The sequence below is a fragment of the Peromyscus californicus genome, unplaced genomic scaffold (genome assembly GCF_007827085.1).
Source record: "Peromyscus californicus insignis strain IS unplaced genomic scaffold, ASM782708v3 Scaffold_5__1_contigs__length_169319896, whole genome shotgun sequence".
In the NCBI taxonomy this organism is placed as follows: Eukaryota; Metazoa; Chordata; class Mammalia; order Rodentia; family Cricetidae; genus Peromyscus; species Peromyscus californicus.
Window position 1 is genome coordinate 137859774 of NW_026294573.1, and position 18979 is coordinate 137878752.

Sequence of the window (18979 nt, forward strand, 5' to 3'; positions counted from 1 at the left end):
TATTTATTATGGAACAATTTAACTTCATCAGAGTGGATCATAATCAGAATACCATGAATATTGTGTGAAAATGACAAAGAAGGTGTTCTACAGTTGAAGGAAAAGCATATGTTATACACTTATTACCTTTAATATGTATTTAAACTACTATCTTGCTCTATGGTAGTTTAAATAACAATTCCTGCCTACAGGCTATGAGATTATGTGGAGACAAAAATGATGTAAAAATTAATTCTTACATAGTTAAGCATACTGAATTCTGCTCCCTTACTCTTGTGCACTTCAGCAGAAACTCCCCTTCCCTGATTCTGGGGTGGAGGATACTCATAAAACCATCTTAAGAAGACAGCTCCACTGCGGAAACTGCCCTTAGTGATTCTGCTTTGAAGAAAATGCCTAACTGCAGTGGAATCCACCCTGATTCCCCCAACACACACAGTGGACATGGAACAGAGACAGGTCATCTGCAATTGTTCACATAGGGGTAGATACCCACTGTGGGAGCCCGTTCTCGGGTTCCTCGTGGCTTTACCCAGCAGGTCCGCATAGAGGATAATTAGACCACGGGCCTGAGTGCAGGTGTCGGGGATGGTCTGCACTTGGCTGTGCTGGGGGAGGACGTCTTTTGCTTCACCCCTTGGCGTCTCTATAAAAACCCTGGGGCAGAGACAGTCAGGGCCTGTTAGAAAAGGTTCCAGGCCCTCTCGAGGCTATCCTTTATTTTCTATCTGTTTATCTCCGTGATATTCTCAGCAATAAATCCTTCTATCTAATATTTCCTGCTGCTCGCACTCAAGAAAACTCTGGGGAACTGTGGGGGTGGTTGGGTAAACGCCCCACAACCCACACTGCTGTTCAATCTATGGAAACTATAACAAACTGAAGGTGAAGGTGGGGGCTGGACTGCAGAGCACCAGCTCGGTCCAGGCCAACTAGCAAAAGGAAACCTGAGTTTGTCAACTTTTGGAGCACTGCTTGGCTCTTTGCTGGCCAGTTTTTCACAACACAGTATATTCACAAACTGTTTCTGATTCTAGATGTGGTCAGAGATGCTGTCCTTCAATAGTTATTTATTGAATACATACAAGTGACTGAAATGTTTCTGGAAACTCAGGATGACAAGTTATGCTTCTGGTGTCTAATGTGACAGTAGAGTGAGAAGTCATCAATAATGGATCAATGTAGAAAGCTCTGGAGAATGCATTTATGAAGAGAGCATGTGGGACCCACTGTGTTCACCAGGAAATGCTAATGTAGTGTGGAAAGGGAAGGATTTAAGAAAGGGTTCTAAGATAAACTAGAGCTGAAGAAAGAAAGAGATGTGTGATTTAAAAGAAGTATGGCATTTGCACTATAAGGAGACAGTCTGTTGTGTGTCAAGACTTTTCCTGTGGCGAGGCATCACATGTCTACCCACTCCTGATAAGAAGCCTATGACAGACCAAAGAACAGATACTGCCAAAGTCCAACTTTGTGAAACAATGAGTTTTACCGGGGTTACTTACAGGAATATGGGTGAAGAGTTACTTATAGGCATTAGAATGAAGGGTTACTTACAGGAACAGAAATGACTCAAAGACAAATGCATCGCCAAAGCCCATCCCTGCATGGGTGACAGCTCACAAAATTTGGGGACCTGGAGCACACTGCACAGCCTGCAGACAGTTCAACAGGTTGGAGAGTGTCCTTTACAAGTGACAAAAAAACAAAAACAAAAACAAAAATGCTCTTCCAGGGAGTTCAGCTGGTTTAGGCTTCTTCCAGGCACTGGGTCTGGTCTCAGCATTTTCTTTGCAGCTTCGCTCATTTGAGAATCTTCTTTGCAGTTTGACTTGTCTGAGAGTGATTTTCAGCAGTCTTTATTACTTACTCTGGGAGGGAGGATTCTAATGAATCTGGTCAGTTCCAGGGACTTCCTGAAGCTATTTTGAGTTGTTTTCCTCCTGTCTTAAGGAACTTCCCTGGGAGATGGAAAGTTTTAGAGGAAACTGCTACACAACAAAGTAGAAGAGAGATTATAGAGAGTAGGGATATATATGGCTTAGGTGTAAAGTGCTTGCCTACCATGCATTAAGCTCTGGTTTCAATCCTGTAGCATGAATCTCAAAAGGTCGTATTAATAAAAACAAACTGGAGCCAGGTATTGGGGTGAATGCTGAAGATCAGAGAAGCAGAACAAGCCACAGCTACCTCACCTTGCCAATTCCTCAGCTGATCCTGTTTCCTCAGACTGGATGCCTTTCAGCTAAACTGTGCTTCTCAAAAGCCTAAAAGCTTAACCAGGCTATAGTTCCTGGTCTTCATGCCTTATATACCTTTCTGCCTCCTGCCATTACTTCCTTGGATTAAAGGCTCTTGTTACCATGCCTGGCTGTTTCCAGTGTGGCCTTGAACTCACAGAGAACCAGGCGGATCTCTGCCTTTGGAATGCTAGGATTAAAGGTGTGAGTGCCACCATTTTCTGGCCTCTATGTCTGTCTAGTGGCTGTTCTGTTTTCTGACCCAGATAAATTTGTTAGGGCTCACAATATATTGGGGAACACAATATCACCACACAATCCTCAATGCAGAAAGAATGCAAGAATGAAAACAAGGAAGGAAAGAGAACTTAGACAAAATTCATAGCACACTTAAAATGTAAACTGATTAAAACTATAGCATAAGATCTATAGGTTAGCACAAAATCAGAATAAGTAAACAAATCACAGTTGATGCATCATGCTAGAGTACAGGGCCAGTTTATTAAAGGAGATGAGAAACAGGGCTATGATTTATGGGAAGATTGACATGAGAAGAATGATGATTTTATTGTTGAGCATTTATTATGACAGTCCTGTTGCCTTCTTTGTCCATGAATTCAGTCAGCTCTCCTAGCCAGGCTCTTCATCTGTGTGGATTTAACCAACCGCAAATGGAAAACACTAGAACTTCCATCTGTACTGAACATGTTTATATATTTTTGTCTTTATTCCTTCAAAAACATGGTATAAGGACTTGTACCTTATTGTATTAGACAGTGTTGTATATTAGGGGCAACTTAACAAGTATGACAGGATGCTTGTAGGTTATATGAAACATTATACTATTTCCTGTATTTGAGAACCTGCAAAGTTTGGTGTCTGAAGGGGTAAAGGGTCCTGAAACCAACTCCCTATGCATAGAGAGGGATAATAGTATACATTATTTATTTGACCCTTACATCAAGCTTATAAAGTATACATTTCCCCATGTATTATAACAAGGGAAGTAGACATGGCAGAATTAAATGAATAACCCAAGGTTACAAAACCAAACTAAGGAGGGAGGAGTTAAACTGAAGTTTGACCAATTCAAAGAATGGATTACCACTACCACCTGGTTCCTCATGAGCTGACTAGTATATCAGCAGAAACCAGACAAGATGTATGAATTCAGAAGTGACAAATAGGTAGTCTCATGACTAGTGAAGACATACATCAGGGTGAAGAAGCCTAATATGAATGATGATCTAGAGGTTTCTGCAATTTTCTAGACTCATTAATAAGTTAAGGTTTGGGACCAGGAGCATTACAAAGCACCAACTTATCAGAAATCACAGTGTCTTTGACACATGGGGGTGTCTTCAGAGTCAGAGATAGCACAGAGCATGGACTGGGCACCAGGTATACTCGATTTCCATTTTTGACTAGTTATGGGAGTGCAGTGTATACTGTAGGAGACACTTAGAAAGGACAGCCCATTTTCTGTGGCCTTATATATAAGAAGTTTCACTTTTCCTAAAATGCCCCATTTATAAACCCTGATTTGATATTCTTTCAGTGTTGAAATAAAACTGATACATATGAGTTGTTCATCAGCCTCAAACTGTAGGATTCATGATAAAACTAGAAATACTACATTGTAACAGGTCATATCAAACCTGAATTCTACAACTGTACTTTGCTTAGGAGGTAGTAGTGATGCCATTTATGCTTAATGCCACCATGAAAACACAGATTTTTTTTTTTTTTTGGTTTGGTTCATGAGCTGTGTCTATGGGGACACTGATGATTATAATTAGAAGTTTGTATCAAGTTAAACACTGTTGCTCCTCTTGTCTACACTTCTCTGTCACTTATGCCTTATCTCTCTTTTAAATAGGTGGCTTGCGACAAAGTCAGTATGTATAGGCAAAGCACACAGTTCCATGATGTTTGGAGACAATCATCTAGAACACATGCTTAATCTTGGTTCTTCCCACCCAGAGATTCCCCACTTTGTTTTTCTTGTCCAAAGCAGAGGCAGGAAGCCCTGTGGGAAACCTGATTAGGTGAGGCTTCTTAGTCACATTAGTCTTCAGAAGGGTTAGGGTATATCATATGGGACTTCATGTGTGACATGTTCAAATTCCACTGTGATTAAGCAGCAATGGGAGAGTGCAAAAACAGGGTGATTTTGCTATTGGCTGCTTTGCTGAGTGGCCACATTATTTACTTGCAGCCATGTGCATCATAATTCCATATGTTTTGGTCATAATCAGGAATAGCTAAGTCATACAAAAAAGGTCTATGTCTTTTTCTTTTCACTATTGTGAGAAAATAGCATCTCAGAATTATTTATCAAAGAATGATTCATCAGTTGGGACTGGGCTCCACAACTCTGTACTTGGATTGATTGTAGTTTTCTGTAATGGTCTCCATCTGTTGATAAATTCCTTGACCAGGGGTGAGAACTACAATTATCTGTGTGTATAGGGATAAATATTTAGAATGTAGTTAGGTATTACAGTGGTGTAGTAAAGTGGTAGTTGTATGTTCTTCTACAAGACATATGACTTCACTAATTCTGGATAGTTGGCTAAGTTTCCAGTACTAGGCATTATTTCCCCCTTGTTAATTGGGTTCTAAATCCAACTAGAGAGCTGTAAGATCCAGAGAAACAGGGGTTTGCTGTGAGGTTGTACCCCCTAGAAATATTAGAGAAGCTACGCCCATGATGTCTCACCAACACGACTGCCCAAACGTGAAGTGAACAAGGACAACACCAATAGATATGCTAACCTGGAAGGGGGTGTGCTCACAAGGCCTCAACCATACACAAAAATTGCAACAACAGAATACTGAAAGTTGGAGAAATAGTTTTCCCCAGGGAAGAACACACTAACTGATTATATAATACGAGATGGTCATCTCTGAAAATGTATACTTACAAGTAACATTATACAGCCTGAGCAGGTTGTACTTAGGAATACACATGTGCCTGCACATGCATGCATACACACACATACACATACAGACACATGTGCACACACAAATGTGTGCCTCCATGCCAGAAGAGGGCATTGGATCCCATTATAGATGGTTGTGAGCTACCATGGAGTTGCTGGGAATTGAACCTGGGTCCTTTGGAAGAACAATCAGTGCTCTTAACCACTGAACCATTTCTCTAGCCTGCACACACAACTGTAACAAAGAAAGTTCATGAACTTGAAAGAGACCAAAAATGGGTACATGGGAGGGTTTGAAGGGAGGAGAGGGAAGGGGGAAATGATGTAATTATAGTATCAAAATAAAAAAATTAAAAAGCTAAACACACAAAAAGAACAAGCTCCCACCCCCAAAGAATGATTCAGTGTCAGACCATCTTGTTTCAGTAACTTTTTTACACAAATAAATGAGGTAATTAGAAGAGAAATATTTGTGAGTTGAAGAACTTTCTGCAGGAAATGATGCCTTTAGGAGAGGCAATCTAAGACTGCTCGACAGTTAGACTTCAGCTGCTCAATGTGTTAGCAGCCGCTTTGTTTTCTGGCTGTGGCACCCTTGAGGTGAGCTCCTTCAGGTGATTAACATCACCGTGGATTAAATTAATTGGCTGTACCCAATCCCTGGGTGGGCATGCTAATCATAAATCCAAAGACATTTGTTTCTTTACATGAAATGAATGGACTACATATCCAGTGATGTTTATATGAACCACCCAAACTACTTCTTTTCTCCATAAGGAAGGGTTCAGGTTCTGGTAAGTACAAAACTATTTAAAATATTTCTCCTAAAAATTATGCTTTGATCATTTTATTCTGCTTTTCCCTTTCATATCTAGATTATAAACCTCTGTTTATCTTTAACCACTAGAATAATAAATGTTACTGATCATTTCTGTCCGTTACTCAAATCCGACAGCAGTCTTTGCAGTATGCTGATATTGGAGTAGGAGAAAGCCTTAGCATCGGGAAATTGTGATTCCAGTTTAGTGAAATATGAGGAAAGTTTATTTTATTTGTCCTTATAATAGCACTATATATTTATTATAGAAAACTACAATGCATTAAAGAAAAGAACCTGTTGATAATTCAAGTGTTATGGTTGCCACAGTGAATGACTGCTATATATTTCCTCTGGGTCTCTTTTCCTTCCTGCCCAATAGGACTGTGGAAATTTGTGATGAAATGAATTAGTTTCACTACAATGTCATCTGTGAGTTGCCCTGAGAGTAAACATTCTGATTTTACCAGTTTTCTACATCATCCTTCCTCAACTGCCTGAATTTACCTTGTGGGAGAAAATTAAATTGAAAATATAATTATGGAAATGACACGTGCATCTTTTAGATCCACCATGTATTTTGTCAGATGGGTGGGGAGACCAGGTGCATCGTGTTGGTAGAGGCAATTGTTCAGGTCTGAGGACCACAGAGTTAAATGTATTGTTAACCGAGACCCATCACAGGACAGACAAGTATAGCCACAGCTCCTTAATCTGACAAAGTATTCCTAACTGCTCCATTGTCTAACTTTTGGCAATGAAAGAGTTCTGATCAAAGGAGGGAAGGTATTGGTAGCAAGCTATCCCATCAGGAGCAGCGAATTTGCTAGACAGCTCCCTTGGATCTCCAAGGAGTTAGTGGAAGAAAGAAGCAAGTCTCAAGATTCCAGTTTCCTTATTGCCTCCATCTCCACTTGTCTTCAGTGCAAACTGAGCAAATTAAACCATGTTAGGCTGCTTGGTTTGTTTTTTAGGTAAGACCAAAATTTATTATCCCATTCTCAGAGGGCATATGTTTGAAAATGCTTGTAAGAAAACCTTTCTATCTAAACTTTGATTAGTTTTATAAATGAAGAAAGACACACAGTCATCAAATGGCACATTTTGTCATTAAGACAGTGCTCACATCACTGTCTTCCTTGTGAGTGGTGGCTACATACATGCTGCACTGGTGTCCTTTTCCTTCTGAGGGCTCTGTGTCTGGCATCTAAGCTTTCATGGATTTCCTCTGGAAAGTGTTACCTTCTATTTCCTGCCTCCAATCTGGGCTAGACATCCCTTCTTGAAGATTTCCTTTTAAGTGATGGCAGCCATCGAAGATGGTCCTCTGACACGTCATCAATTCACTCCCTAATTATAGCATTAATGTTCATGGATTCTAAGAGAGGAGCATGATTACAACAGGGCAAAGTCTGACCCACTTCCTTGGAAAGGAATTTGGTTTATAGCCCCTTCCTCAGTGCTTGCATTATGCACTGAATGAAGACAGAACCTTTTATTTAATGTAAGTGCTGAATCTTCATTATGTTTTGTGCTGTACACACAGGGCCACATTTCCACAGCCTCTTAAGCCTCACTTCTGAGTGCAAAAATCACACAGCTCCCTGAAACTTCCCCTAGTGACTTATTCCACTGCTGGATGAACCAGCCTCTTTCTTTCTTACAGTTTGTGAGGGAAAAGAGATTAAGATGGCTTCCCAAGGTCAGGTCGGCGATTATAAGAGGATGAGAAGAGGCTTCAGTTCTGCTGACTGTTGAAAATCTGGGTTTCCCAGCTCCTGATGCACACGCCAGCTATGGCTACCTTTATTATCTTAAAGACTATAATCACTTTAAATCTCCAGGGAAGTGAGATGGGGAGACAACTAATATCTAGGTTGATCCCAGAATGTTTTTTCTTCTGAATTGCACATAAAGAACTGCAAATAACTTGGGAGATACATGAAGAGTCTTAGATAATTGCTTGCAAATATTTATGTAGGTGATTTGGGCCAGACTTACAGTGCAAACATGACTTTTGCTATCTCTATACTACCAATTAAATCTATTTCATTCAATTTGTCTTTGAGGCTTGAGGGCTTTCTTATGCTTTCAAAGGCACTGATAGTTAAAATGAGTTAAAACAACAGAAATAGCCACAATAATCCATAAAGGAAGACCCAGCCAGATAAAGCCCTTCTAAAGCTGCTAATTTTGTCAGTCCAATTCTGACTTCAAGGACTCCTCTGTGGTTTACTAAGTGACTCTCCCATTCCCCCTGATGGTTTTGCACACAGCAGTCAGATGGCACTGTTCGCATCAGTTCATAGTAATTTGATCATTTATTTAGTGAGTGGTTCTCATCATAAGCTTCACGACAGATGATTTACTACATTTCCTAATTTTCAGAGGAAGCATCTCATTCTATCTGAATGTATCTATTACAGATCTCCATGATACATTCTTTACCTCATGGTCATATTCTTCTAGTTCCATGCATTCCCTTCCATCCAAAAGGCAATCTGAACTTTAAGCCTTTCCTTGCCTCCTCTCCGATCCCATAGACCATGAAACATTAAATTGATGAATTGCCAGACTCTTACTTTTCTTGTTGGAGGGGCTCTGATTTGTGTCTCTTTTGTGATTTTTTTTAAATCCTACAATATTTTTTAATTTTAAAGATTTACATAGTTTAGTAACATTTAAAAAATGGGACTGAGGATGTTGCTCAGTTGTTTAATATGTAAGTGGCCCTGGTTTAGATCCCTAAAACTGAAAACCAAAACCAGAAATGAAGCAATCCCACAAATCCCATCAGCTTTCATCTCCATTCTGAGATCATTTTGAACTGATAAATTTCAGGCCAACTCTGTTGGCTCTCTTAGTCCATTCCTGGCTTGGGTCTACAGTAACCTTGGTGTGGGTGTGGTGTATCCATGGAGCTATACCAGCAACTTAAAACAATTTCCTGTTGAGCGTCAGCCAGATCTTTCAAGAACTGCTGGAGGTGAGTGTGTGTCCAGACACCTGGCAGTTCCCTGAGTCCTTTGGAAGTAGTGGAGGTGGGTGGCCAAACGGAATCTTAGAAGGAGATCATTTACAGCTTGTGTAATGCAACCAAAACAGAACAAGTAGCAGAATTTCTTGCCAAGGAGTCTGTTTCTTGGCAATGTTTGGCTAGTGTCCTTTAAAAGTTCTAATTGTTGTCTCAATTCTGCCTGAAGATTAAGGGTGGTATCATGTGTGTAAGCTTCAAGTTAATTCTCTGTTTGGGTAGGTAGAGCTTTGACCCAGCCTGAAATATGCACACCATAATCAGCAAGAATCAGTGCTCTCTGCTGGCTTGAATGTCGGTGAAGTCCACTCCTAATGTCCAAATGGGCAGGACCCCTGTTTTTGTGTCAACAAGGGGGGGTTTGGGTCCCTTCCTGAGACTGTTACAAGCACACTGCAGACAAGCGTTGCTAGCTTTGGGTCAGTGTTGGCAACCCCAGGCCAATAAATATCTTTGAAACAGTTATTGTAGGGCAGTTTCCCCCAGATGGGTTGCATCATGAACTTGTTGGACTACGTTGGGAGCTGTCATCTCTGGAATTATTTTCCATCTGAGGCAATCAACCAGCACTCTCCCCCCAATTTTCAATATTCCCTGCATCTGTTGCTTTTTCTTTCTTCTGCCTCACATAAGGGAGCTTTGGGAAACACTAGAAGTGAGAACATATCTTCTGGGTGGTCATGGAGGTGACTCCAGGGTTGTGTCTTCAGGGAGGGCAGCCTGGTCTGCCAGTAGTTACCCCGATTCACTTGACCTTGATTCTGTGTGAGCCTGGAAGTACACACTGCCACAGCAGAGGACCCAGACAGCTTCTAGGAGCTGGAGGATTTGATCTGTTTTTAATTTCTTTGTCCCCTGAGGTAAGCAGTCCTCTTTCTCCATATACTTGCTTTGAGTCTCTTGATGTGAGTGGCTATTCCCTCTGTTGTAGACTTCAGCTTCCATCAATAAAAGGTTCACTATTTGAATTGGGAAGTGGTTGATCATGTAAGCTTGGCTGTGAGGAAAATTGTTTTTTCGTAACTACTCCACAATCATGGAAGAGCCCTCCCTCCTCTTCAGGCAATGACGTGGCTGGACAACACAGCAGCCATCTTCTTGGATGAGGGGAGGGCCTGGCATTGCCCTTAGTTGATATATTGGAACAGGTTATTCCCTGGAATGCAACCCGCTGGAGTTGGTTGGTAATCATTGTTTCAGGGTAGATGCCACTGAAGGTGCCAGATCAGGTGGTCTTGGAACTGCCTTGCCTCTGTGTGGCACTGGCAATTGGAGCCAGTTGGGAAGTTGCATCACGTACAAGATTTTATCCTCTGGGGAGGCTGATGGGGGTGTTTCATTGGTCCTTCAGGCTTGACAGTCTTTGTAGGTCTCACATTGGGATGGTGAAGACCCCAAGATGAGAAAAGTTCTATAACCAGGAGTGGCGGGGGTGGGGTGAGGTGGGGAGTGGGTGGGTGGGTGAGTGGGGAGTTCCTGTGTGCCTATGCCCCCTGTGGTGCATTGGGTCTGAGGGAGAGGACAGGTCTCTCACTCTCAAGCAGGTGCCCACCTGGCTGTCTGCCTCCCAGCGACTTTAGTGGTCCTATGTAGGGCCATGCTCAGTCATCTCCTATGATGGAATATGAGTACTCATTTAGGGGAAACAAATTCAGTGGAACTGCAGGTTGAGGCCCAATCAGATCCCATAGCCACAGAGCTGTCACATGCTCATTCACCATTCATGCAGAAATTATACATTCCCATTTTAAATTCCTAGTCTATTGTTGGAGACCAATCTGCCTTTTCCTTGGAGACCAGTGCCAGCCACCTCGGTATCCCATCAGGGCTTCAGATGCAATCTCCTGCTGGGTGATCCAGTCTACACTGGCTTCTCTTCCTATCTCCCTAGGGGTCCTTACTCATCCTAGTACACTCAGAGACTCTGATTCTGGGTCTCACAGTCCCCTTGGCCACTGCCAGAGGACTTCAGTGAGTGGAGAGACCCCAGGGCAACATCCTTTCTGAATCAACTGACCAACTGTGGGTCATGGTGAAGGAGATCTCATGGTGTGTGGTGGGCGGCAGAGGGAAGGGAGGGATCTTTTTGGAATAGGCACTCTGACACCAACAAGAATGGAAGAGGGGAGATGTCGTTGATGGACCAAAGGCAGGATAGCTACTGAAAGGCTTTGATCTCCAGTCCAGTTTGTATTTATTTATTTATTTATTCATTTATTTAATGTGCACTGGTGTTTTGCCTGCATGTATGTTTGTGTGAGGGTGTCAGATGTTAGGTGACAGACAGTTGTAAGCTGCCATGTGGGTTCTGGGAATTGAACCATGGTCTTCTGGAAGAGTAATCAGTGCTCTTAACTGCTGAGTCATCTCTCCAGTCTCGAGTTTGTATTCTTTTATATTCTAAAACCACAAGGTGGAGTGAGCAAACAAGCAAGCGATAGCATTATCATTCAGTCCCAGTGGTACAGCTCCAGAACATTGTGGAAAAAAGCCATTCTCCCTCCCTCTTTAGGTATCATTCAAAATGAGTGAGACACCTTCTACTACCTTCTCCATGGTTCATCTGACTTCTTCTGAAGGTCAAGTTCATTCCCCTCGCCATTCAAACGTCACTCATCCTGTAGTGGCCAAACGCATCAGCTTCTACAAGAGCGGAGACCCCCAGTTTGGCGGTGTGAAGGTGGTGGTCAATCCTCGTTCCTTTAAGACCTTCGACGCTCTGCTGGACAATTTATCCAGAAAGGTGCCCCTGCCTTTTGGGGTGAGGAATATCAGCACGCCCCGTGGAAGGCACAGCATTACCAGGCTGGAGGAGCTGGAGGACGGAGAGTCCTATCTGTGCTCCCACAATAGGAAGGTGCTTCCAGTTGACCTGGACAAGGCTCGCCGACGTCCCCGGCCCTGGCTCAGTAGCCGCTCTATAAGTACTCATGTGCACCTCGGTTCTGCTACTGCTGGGCCCACCACCGCTCCTGGCATGCTCCGTGCTCCGAGGAGGCTCGTAGTCTTCCGGAATGGTGACCCAAAGACCAGGCGTGTGGTCCTTCTCAGCCGGAGGGTTACTCAGAGCTTCGAGGCCTTTCTTCAGTACCTGACACAGGTCATGCAGTGTCCGGTGGCCAAACTGTATGCCACGGATGGAAGAAAAGTGAGTGTTTTGGTGGCTCCTAAGTTATCTCCTGTGTGAGTGCGTGTGTGTGTGTGTGTGTGTGTGTGTGTGTGTGTGTGTGTGTGTGTACATGTGCCTGTGTGTCTGCACATGCAGGTATGTGTGTTCTAGTAGTCTTTGTCTTCTTGTCAGAATCTGACGGGTCATTGGGTAAGAAGGTGTTTGCTTTCCCCTCTTCTGTTGTCCTTGATCACTGACTTACAATGTTTTGTTAAAGAATACTGTTTTTCATAGTATTCTTTGAAAGGGAGTGGCCAAGAGTAGTGTTTTCCTATCTAGAAAAAGCATTTCCTAGTATCCCTGCGGCAGGTCTGCAGAGTCTGCGGGGTCTGCAGTTAACAGTACGTACACAAGCGATCGCCTTTCAGACCTGCTATCTCACAGGCCCTTGTGCAATTGACTCTGGATTGGCTGGCACTTGGCTGTAACTGCAGACTTTGGTGTGGAATACCACATGGCTTTTAAAGATCCTTTAGTTATTCTAGAAAACTAGCCTGTCACTTTCTAGCTCGTGTACAGGCTCAATAGTGTTGATGCATTGCTTATACCCATCCCCCATCTTGCCTCAATTATTTTTTGTGTACATGATTGGCGTCTAAGAAACTGCTTAGAGATTATTTCTTTCAAGCCTAGGAGGCTGTCAAATTGAGTTATTCAAAGTTATAAATATACCACATGGAAAGAACAGTCCTTGCTCATGTGAGGACAGTGACTTTGATTTCTTCTAGGTTCCTAGTCTCCAGGCAGTAATTCTGAGCTCAGGAGCTGTGGTGGCAGCCGGAAGGGAGCCATTTAAACCAGGAAATTATGACATCCAAAAGTACTTGCTTCCTGCTAAGTTACCAGGGATCTCTCATCGTGTGCACCGGAAGGGTAAAGCTACGTTAAAAAGAAAGAGTAAGTTACTTCTAAATAGACCTTATTAGCTCTGAAGCTTTTTTTTTTTTTTTTTTTTTTGCCTTACTTAAAAAAAAAAATTATATTTAAAAGACCAGGTTCATTCATTGCAAAAGACAAAATATGAGAGGATTAAAAGTATTCCAAAATGAAATTGGTTAATTTATAGTAGAAAATAGTCAAAGATATTTGGTGACTTTTTGAAAGACTTTTCCAAATAATCAATGATACACATTTTTACATGGATGAAGTATCCCTCTTTTATTTATTTATTTATTTATTTATTTATTTTGTAAAACATAATGTCAGAATTTCTTACTTTGGGAAGAATTTTGTGGAATTGTATAAGTGACATCTCTGGTAGTTGTAGACTTTTGTCTGAGTGAGTATTCATAGCTGAGCTCAGCAAGTCAGTGGTCTATATATTAAAAAAAAAATTCTAGGTGTATGCCCTCTTCTTTGAAAGTATTCCTGTAAAATTATCAATCCTCAGAAACATTTTTGATCTAAATAAAGTAGTTCATGTAGCCAGTTCACACTAGGAACAATAATCTAAATTTTGAAAATTTTAGGATTTGATTAACAATGTGGTATAGACCTTAGCATAGGGAAGAGTGTGTCCTGAGGCCGGAGTGTGAGAGAGGCTAGCCTAATTAATCACTGTACTCATTATTTCCAAGGAACTATAAGCTCTATGCTAGTGTGCTGATTGTATACTTGAATTTGAATATTTATTCTCTTTAGACTTGGAATAATCTTTATTTTAAGGAGCAGTAATCCCTGTTCTTATTGCTAAGAAATAAGAAAAAATAATTGCTTTCATCTAATTATTTCAGGAGTATACTCATTTTTGTTAATGCCCCTACTTTGTAGTTTTCAATTGCCAAATGTATATTATGCACACAGTTATTCTGTTTTACCTTGGTCAGTTTTCTGAAGTGGATTTGCTCTTTTTGTGTCTCTTATCAGCTGTTTATTATGATTTTTGATAGATTTTGGGCTATAAGAGCTTTGTTAAGTTTTACTTCACAAAGTTAAAAGTGAGACATTTTTATTTATCAAAAACTATAAAGACATTTTTAGGGTTAGCTCTGAAAACTTCAAAGGCAATTACTTTAGGGGACATGCGCAACTCTATAAGGCCTGCCTGGAGGAAATCTGTCGCATTAGGACGCACACCTGCCAAGGCTAATGACAGACCTCACATTAGAAGTCACGCTTGGGCTGTGTCTGACTCTGACGCTTTTGTGTATATAAATCAACTGCACTGACAACACAGGTAAAAATTCAATATCATTTGACTTCTCAGTACTAAAGATGTTTAGCTTTCATGAAGCCTCTGAGTCTCTCTTGTATATGCTCAAACGGAACACCATCGTACCTTGCTGCCTGCCTGCCTTCTTACTTGGATACACAGAACTTTGTTAGAGTCAAGGTTTAGTATTTGTAAGCAAATAAACCATACAGAAAATATTTTTACTCAATATAATCATTAGTAATTTGTATTTTATATACTTATTATTAACATTCCCTTATAAAGTTGTTAAAATTAAAATTCTATGAATGTCTCCATTAAAGTATAATGAGTTTACTTTTTAATATTGGTTTGAAGAAAAAACCCAGAAACTGCATTAAGATTTCTCAAATAACCATTGGCTACATATAGTTTGGAAATACACCTGTAACATTTTATTGTAAAATATAGAAAAATGGTATTGTACTAATTTTTCCTTTTCTTTTTTCTTTGATGCCTCTTCCTTGGGATATCTACAACTTCTCTGCTTTCCATGTTGTGTTTTGATATGGCATCTTTCGCTCTTAAAATCTTGAAAGTGAGCACACATATGCTTTCAGTCCTAAGCCCCCAAATTGAGTCCCTGGCTTCTGAGAAAACATATGACTGCTATTCAGACTGTTCTGTAGCCCCTGAAAATTACTTGGCCTTAGAAAAACATGATTCTCAGAATCTATCAACATTTCCTTCGGAAGACGGTGTTGAGAAGTCGATTATTTTTAATCAAGATGGTACTATGACAGTTGTGATGAAAGTTCGATTCAAGATAAAAGAAGAAGAAACTGTAAAATGGACAACCACTGTCAATAGAGCTGGGCTTCCTAATAGTGATGAAAAGAGTAAGAAAAATAGTTATCGTGGAAGAACAGATGACAGATCACCTAGTTTAAAGCTTGCAGCATGCTCATTGTCTGAAGATATCACAGACACCACTCAGCAGGGCAGTTTCACAGAGGAAGAAAACACTCAAATGATAGAGCAGCAAGCTGAATCATGTGGCTCTGCTGGTTGGGAGAATGCTTCTGTGGACATTATTCAGGGAGGCCAGAAACAAGTGAAACATTTTTATAGGCCCCCGACCCCTGGGCCAAGGAGAAGGAGACAAAAGAAATCTGTGATAGGGACTGTCACTGTAGTATCTGAAACAGAGGTTCAAGAAAAACAGTTTTCCTATAGTGAAGAAAGACAGGGTGGAGAAAAATCTGAGTATCACATGTTTACACATTCTTGTAGTAAAATGTCATCAGTATCTAATAAACTTGTTCAGATCCATAACAATGAGTTGGAGTCAACATTAGAAAGAACAACAGGAAGTGGAGTGCTCAAGTCAAATGCCATAAATGCTGGTGCTATAGAAACGACCAGTCAGGTCTTCAAGGTATGCCATAACAATGGCTTACCATCCACTGTTTCAGAGAGCTCAGGTGTGGAGGAAGGCGTAGTTGATAGTGTAGTGTCAGGCAAAGCTGGTATCAAGCACTTCAGAACTTACGGTAACAGCAATGACAGGTTCAATTGTATTTCAGCAGATAGAACGCTTTCCTCAGGCAACAACTCTGGAACTGACAAAAGCATTTCTGAGGCTCTTCCTGTAGAAACTTCTACTGTCACCACAAGAGTGGACAGACTCGTTAATGAATTTGCTCATTGTGGTTTAACAGAACTTCGAGAAAATGGAAAGCAGATTTTATCCTCTTTTCCCAGCAAAAAGAAGAAGAAATCTCAGCAGCAAATGATAAATTCCAGATATAAGAAAAAATTGATTGAAACCAAAAGAACCTCTAATAAAGTTGGGAAAATAAACAGAGAAGGAACAGTTGCTCAGGAAATGCTTTTGCAAGATTCAGACAGTCTTCTTAAAGGAGGGAGACTTTGTGAGGAAAGCCTTGATACAAGTGATACGGTAATTGAATCAAATAATTTACCCTCCCAAAGTAATCTCAATATCAAAATTTCCAAGAGTTTCCATAAAAATAAATCAAATGCTTTTCAAAATCCTAAGACTCAAAGACTTTTAGCCAAAAGAAAATCCAGACCACCAAAGAGTGTAAGCTTAGGAGGACTCAGAAAACAAGAAATTGGTCAAGGAGATAACGTATTTATCCATAGTGAATCTAACCATTATAAAAGTAATTTGGAAAATCAAAGTTTGCTTCATATGTTTAATTTCCTTGAGGAAAACCAGAAAGTTTTTCATAGACCACAGTCACAAATAGAGGTAGTAACTGGAAATTTGAGAGCAGTGACAAAAAAGAGTTTAGTCCCAAAACTTAATGATTTACATGTGACTTTAAAAAACCAGAAAAAGCTTAAGGTAGATAAATTGAAGTCAGGTGCTATAGTAAATGAACAGCATGTTACTACCAGGGCAGATCCATTAGCTTCTTTGAAAAAACCTGATTTTCCTGAGGGTATTCCCCATCATTCAGTTAAAAACTATGTACAGAGATGGTTGCAGAATATAAATCCATATCATGATTTTGATCACAGAAAGTCAGCTCCACCATGCAAAAATGGAAATAATGTGGTAAATTGTAACAGTAATGGTTTTCCAGGAAATAATCTCCACAAAACTTGTACAAAAAGAAATAGTTCTGTTATGGAAAGTAATGAGCACAAAACTAAAAATGACAACTGGCAAGGCAATAAAAATCAAGAGGCTGGTAAATCTCTTGTTGCTAAAGGTAATGGCGAAGAGCTTAACAAACATGTCTGTGAGAGCCAGAATGGATCTCTGAATGATTCTTACTTGGTTTCTATGCATGACCATCACACTTTGTCACCAACCACTATTAATGATCATAGTACTAAAAGTCATCTATCTACTGAAAAGTCCAGACCAGAAGTGAGCCTTATTTACCAAGAAATGAACCTAGCTACAAAAGGGCAAAGCACTGAGGCTGCCATTCAGGTAGATACTATCGGAGAGAATGCTCCGAAAAACTACTTACCAGCCCTGTTGCTTCAGCACCTGGAAGCTTTTGTTCCTAGTAATCAGAAAAATCAGAATGGAATTGCTCAAATACCAGGTTCATTAGCAGATGTTGTGTTCCCTTCTGCGATATATAATTCATCCACTAATCTCCTTCTAGCTTGGCTTTTGGTAATAAACCTAAAGGGAAGTATGAATAGCTTCTGTCAAAGTGATGCTCATAAAATTACCAGCAAATCTGCAGAAACAGTTGCATTGTTGGAAGTTCTGAAGCACATTGCCATCACAGAGGATGCTGATGACTTGAAGGCTGCTGTTGCCAGCTTAGTAGAATCAACCAAAAATTGCAGTGAACCCAGTGAGAGAGAACAAGGTACGTTACCAGTAAATTGTACTGCAGCCAGCATTCAGAGTGTTGTCAAGTGTAATGAAAATGAAAGAACACAGAAGGTGCTTTTGGATGAAGGCTACTCTACCAGGGAGGACTGTGGCCCCGAGTTCTGTGTTTCAGAAATGATTGAAAAGGCACATAACTCTGCATGTGAGATGTGTGCTGTAAATATGACTTCTCCTCCAAAAGAGACAGGTAACCGAAGTAATGCCTTTTTCACTAGTAATAGTTATACTATATATCAGCCCTCCACAAGTGATGCTTCTTTCCTAGGAGGGGCCTGTTTACTTAAAGATGGTGTGTGTTCCCATGAGACATGTGTTCAGAAGGAGAACATCTATGAAGCAGCTTGCCTGAGTGATGAGACTTACATTCCCATCAGAGTCTGCAATACAACTGACTTTGTGAATTCAAAAGAAAAGAAATGCAGTGATAATTTAGGATTAATTGAAGAACTCAATACAGTTGATGAAGTTCCAAAAGATCTAAATATTTTTGCAGACCCTACACATAAAAATGATTCTAATGGATCAGCATCATATCAAAATGGCAGTAACTTCAGCTCCCATGGTCTTTTCCTGAGTAAAACTGATCCAGAATTTGATAAGGACTATAGTTCTCGAGAAGAATTAAAAAACTGCCCGCTTAAGAAAATTGTGAATAAAAAGAAACATGTATCTTCTGATAAGGAAGAATCAAGGACTTCTGAAGAACCAAGGTCAATAACCAATAGCATGACATCAAGTGAAAGAAATAACATTTCAGAATTAGAATCTTTTGAAGAATTAGAAAGCCAAGACACAGATATTTTTAATAAAAAGGTAAGTGCTAAAGAACAAGCTACTGAGCAATCCATGCAAAAGGAGTTAGGGGCTAGGATGAGTTTGCAATCGATACACATACCAAGTGGAAATATTATAGAAGAGGAACGAAGACAGACTGGACTTTTGGAGACAATTGGTAGAGGGCAGGTGACACCACCATCTTTAGTTTTTTGCTATGATTCTAATAAAAACACTGAAAAGGATATCAGTGTCGGAGAAACTAAGATGAGTGTTAAAATGATGGTAGAAAGCATGGAAAATGTAAATTGCACAGAATCCTCACTCAATTTTAAAAAACATCTCAGAAGTCCGGTGGCTTTAGACTGGTCAGATCATAGATCAGACAGTGAGAGTGGACATCCTTGTAAAACATCCAGTGGAGATCACGATGACAGTGATGACGCTGCCCAAGGGAAAGAGCACAACAGAGGAATTG

At 40.5% G+C, this 18979-nt stretch overlaps 1 protein-coding gene across 1 annotated transcript in view; it reads left to right on the forward strand.

The window, feature by feature from the left end:
* The first annotated feature begins 11560 nt into the window (after nucleotides 1-11560).
* Nucleotides 11561-18979, forward strand: part of Rp1 (RP1 axonemal microtubule associated) — a 248267-nt gene continuing 240848 nt past the window's right edge. The window contains exons 1-2 of the mRNA XM_052717680.1: nucleotides 11561-12184; nucleotides 12934-13102. Of these exons, the coding sequence (XP_052573640.1) occupies nucleotides 11561-12184; nucleotides 12934-13102 (793 nt within the window). The remainder of the gene's footprint in view (nucleotides 12185-12933; nucleotides 13103-18979) is intronic.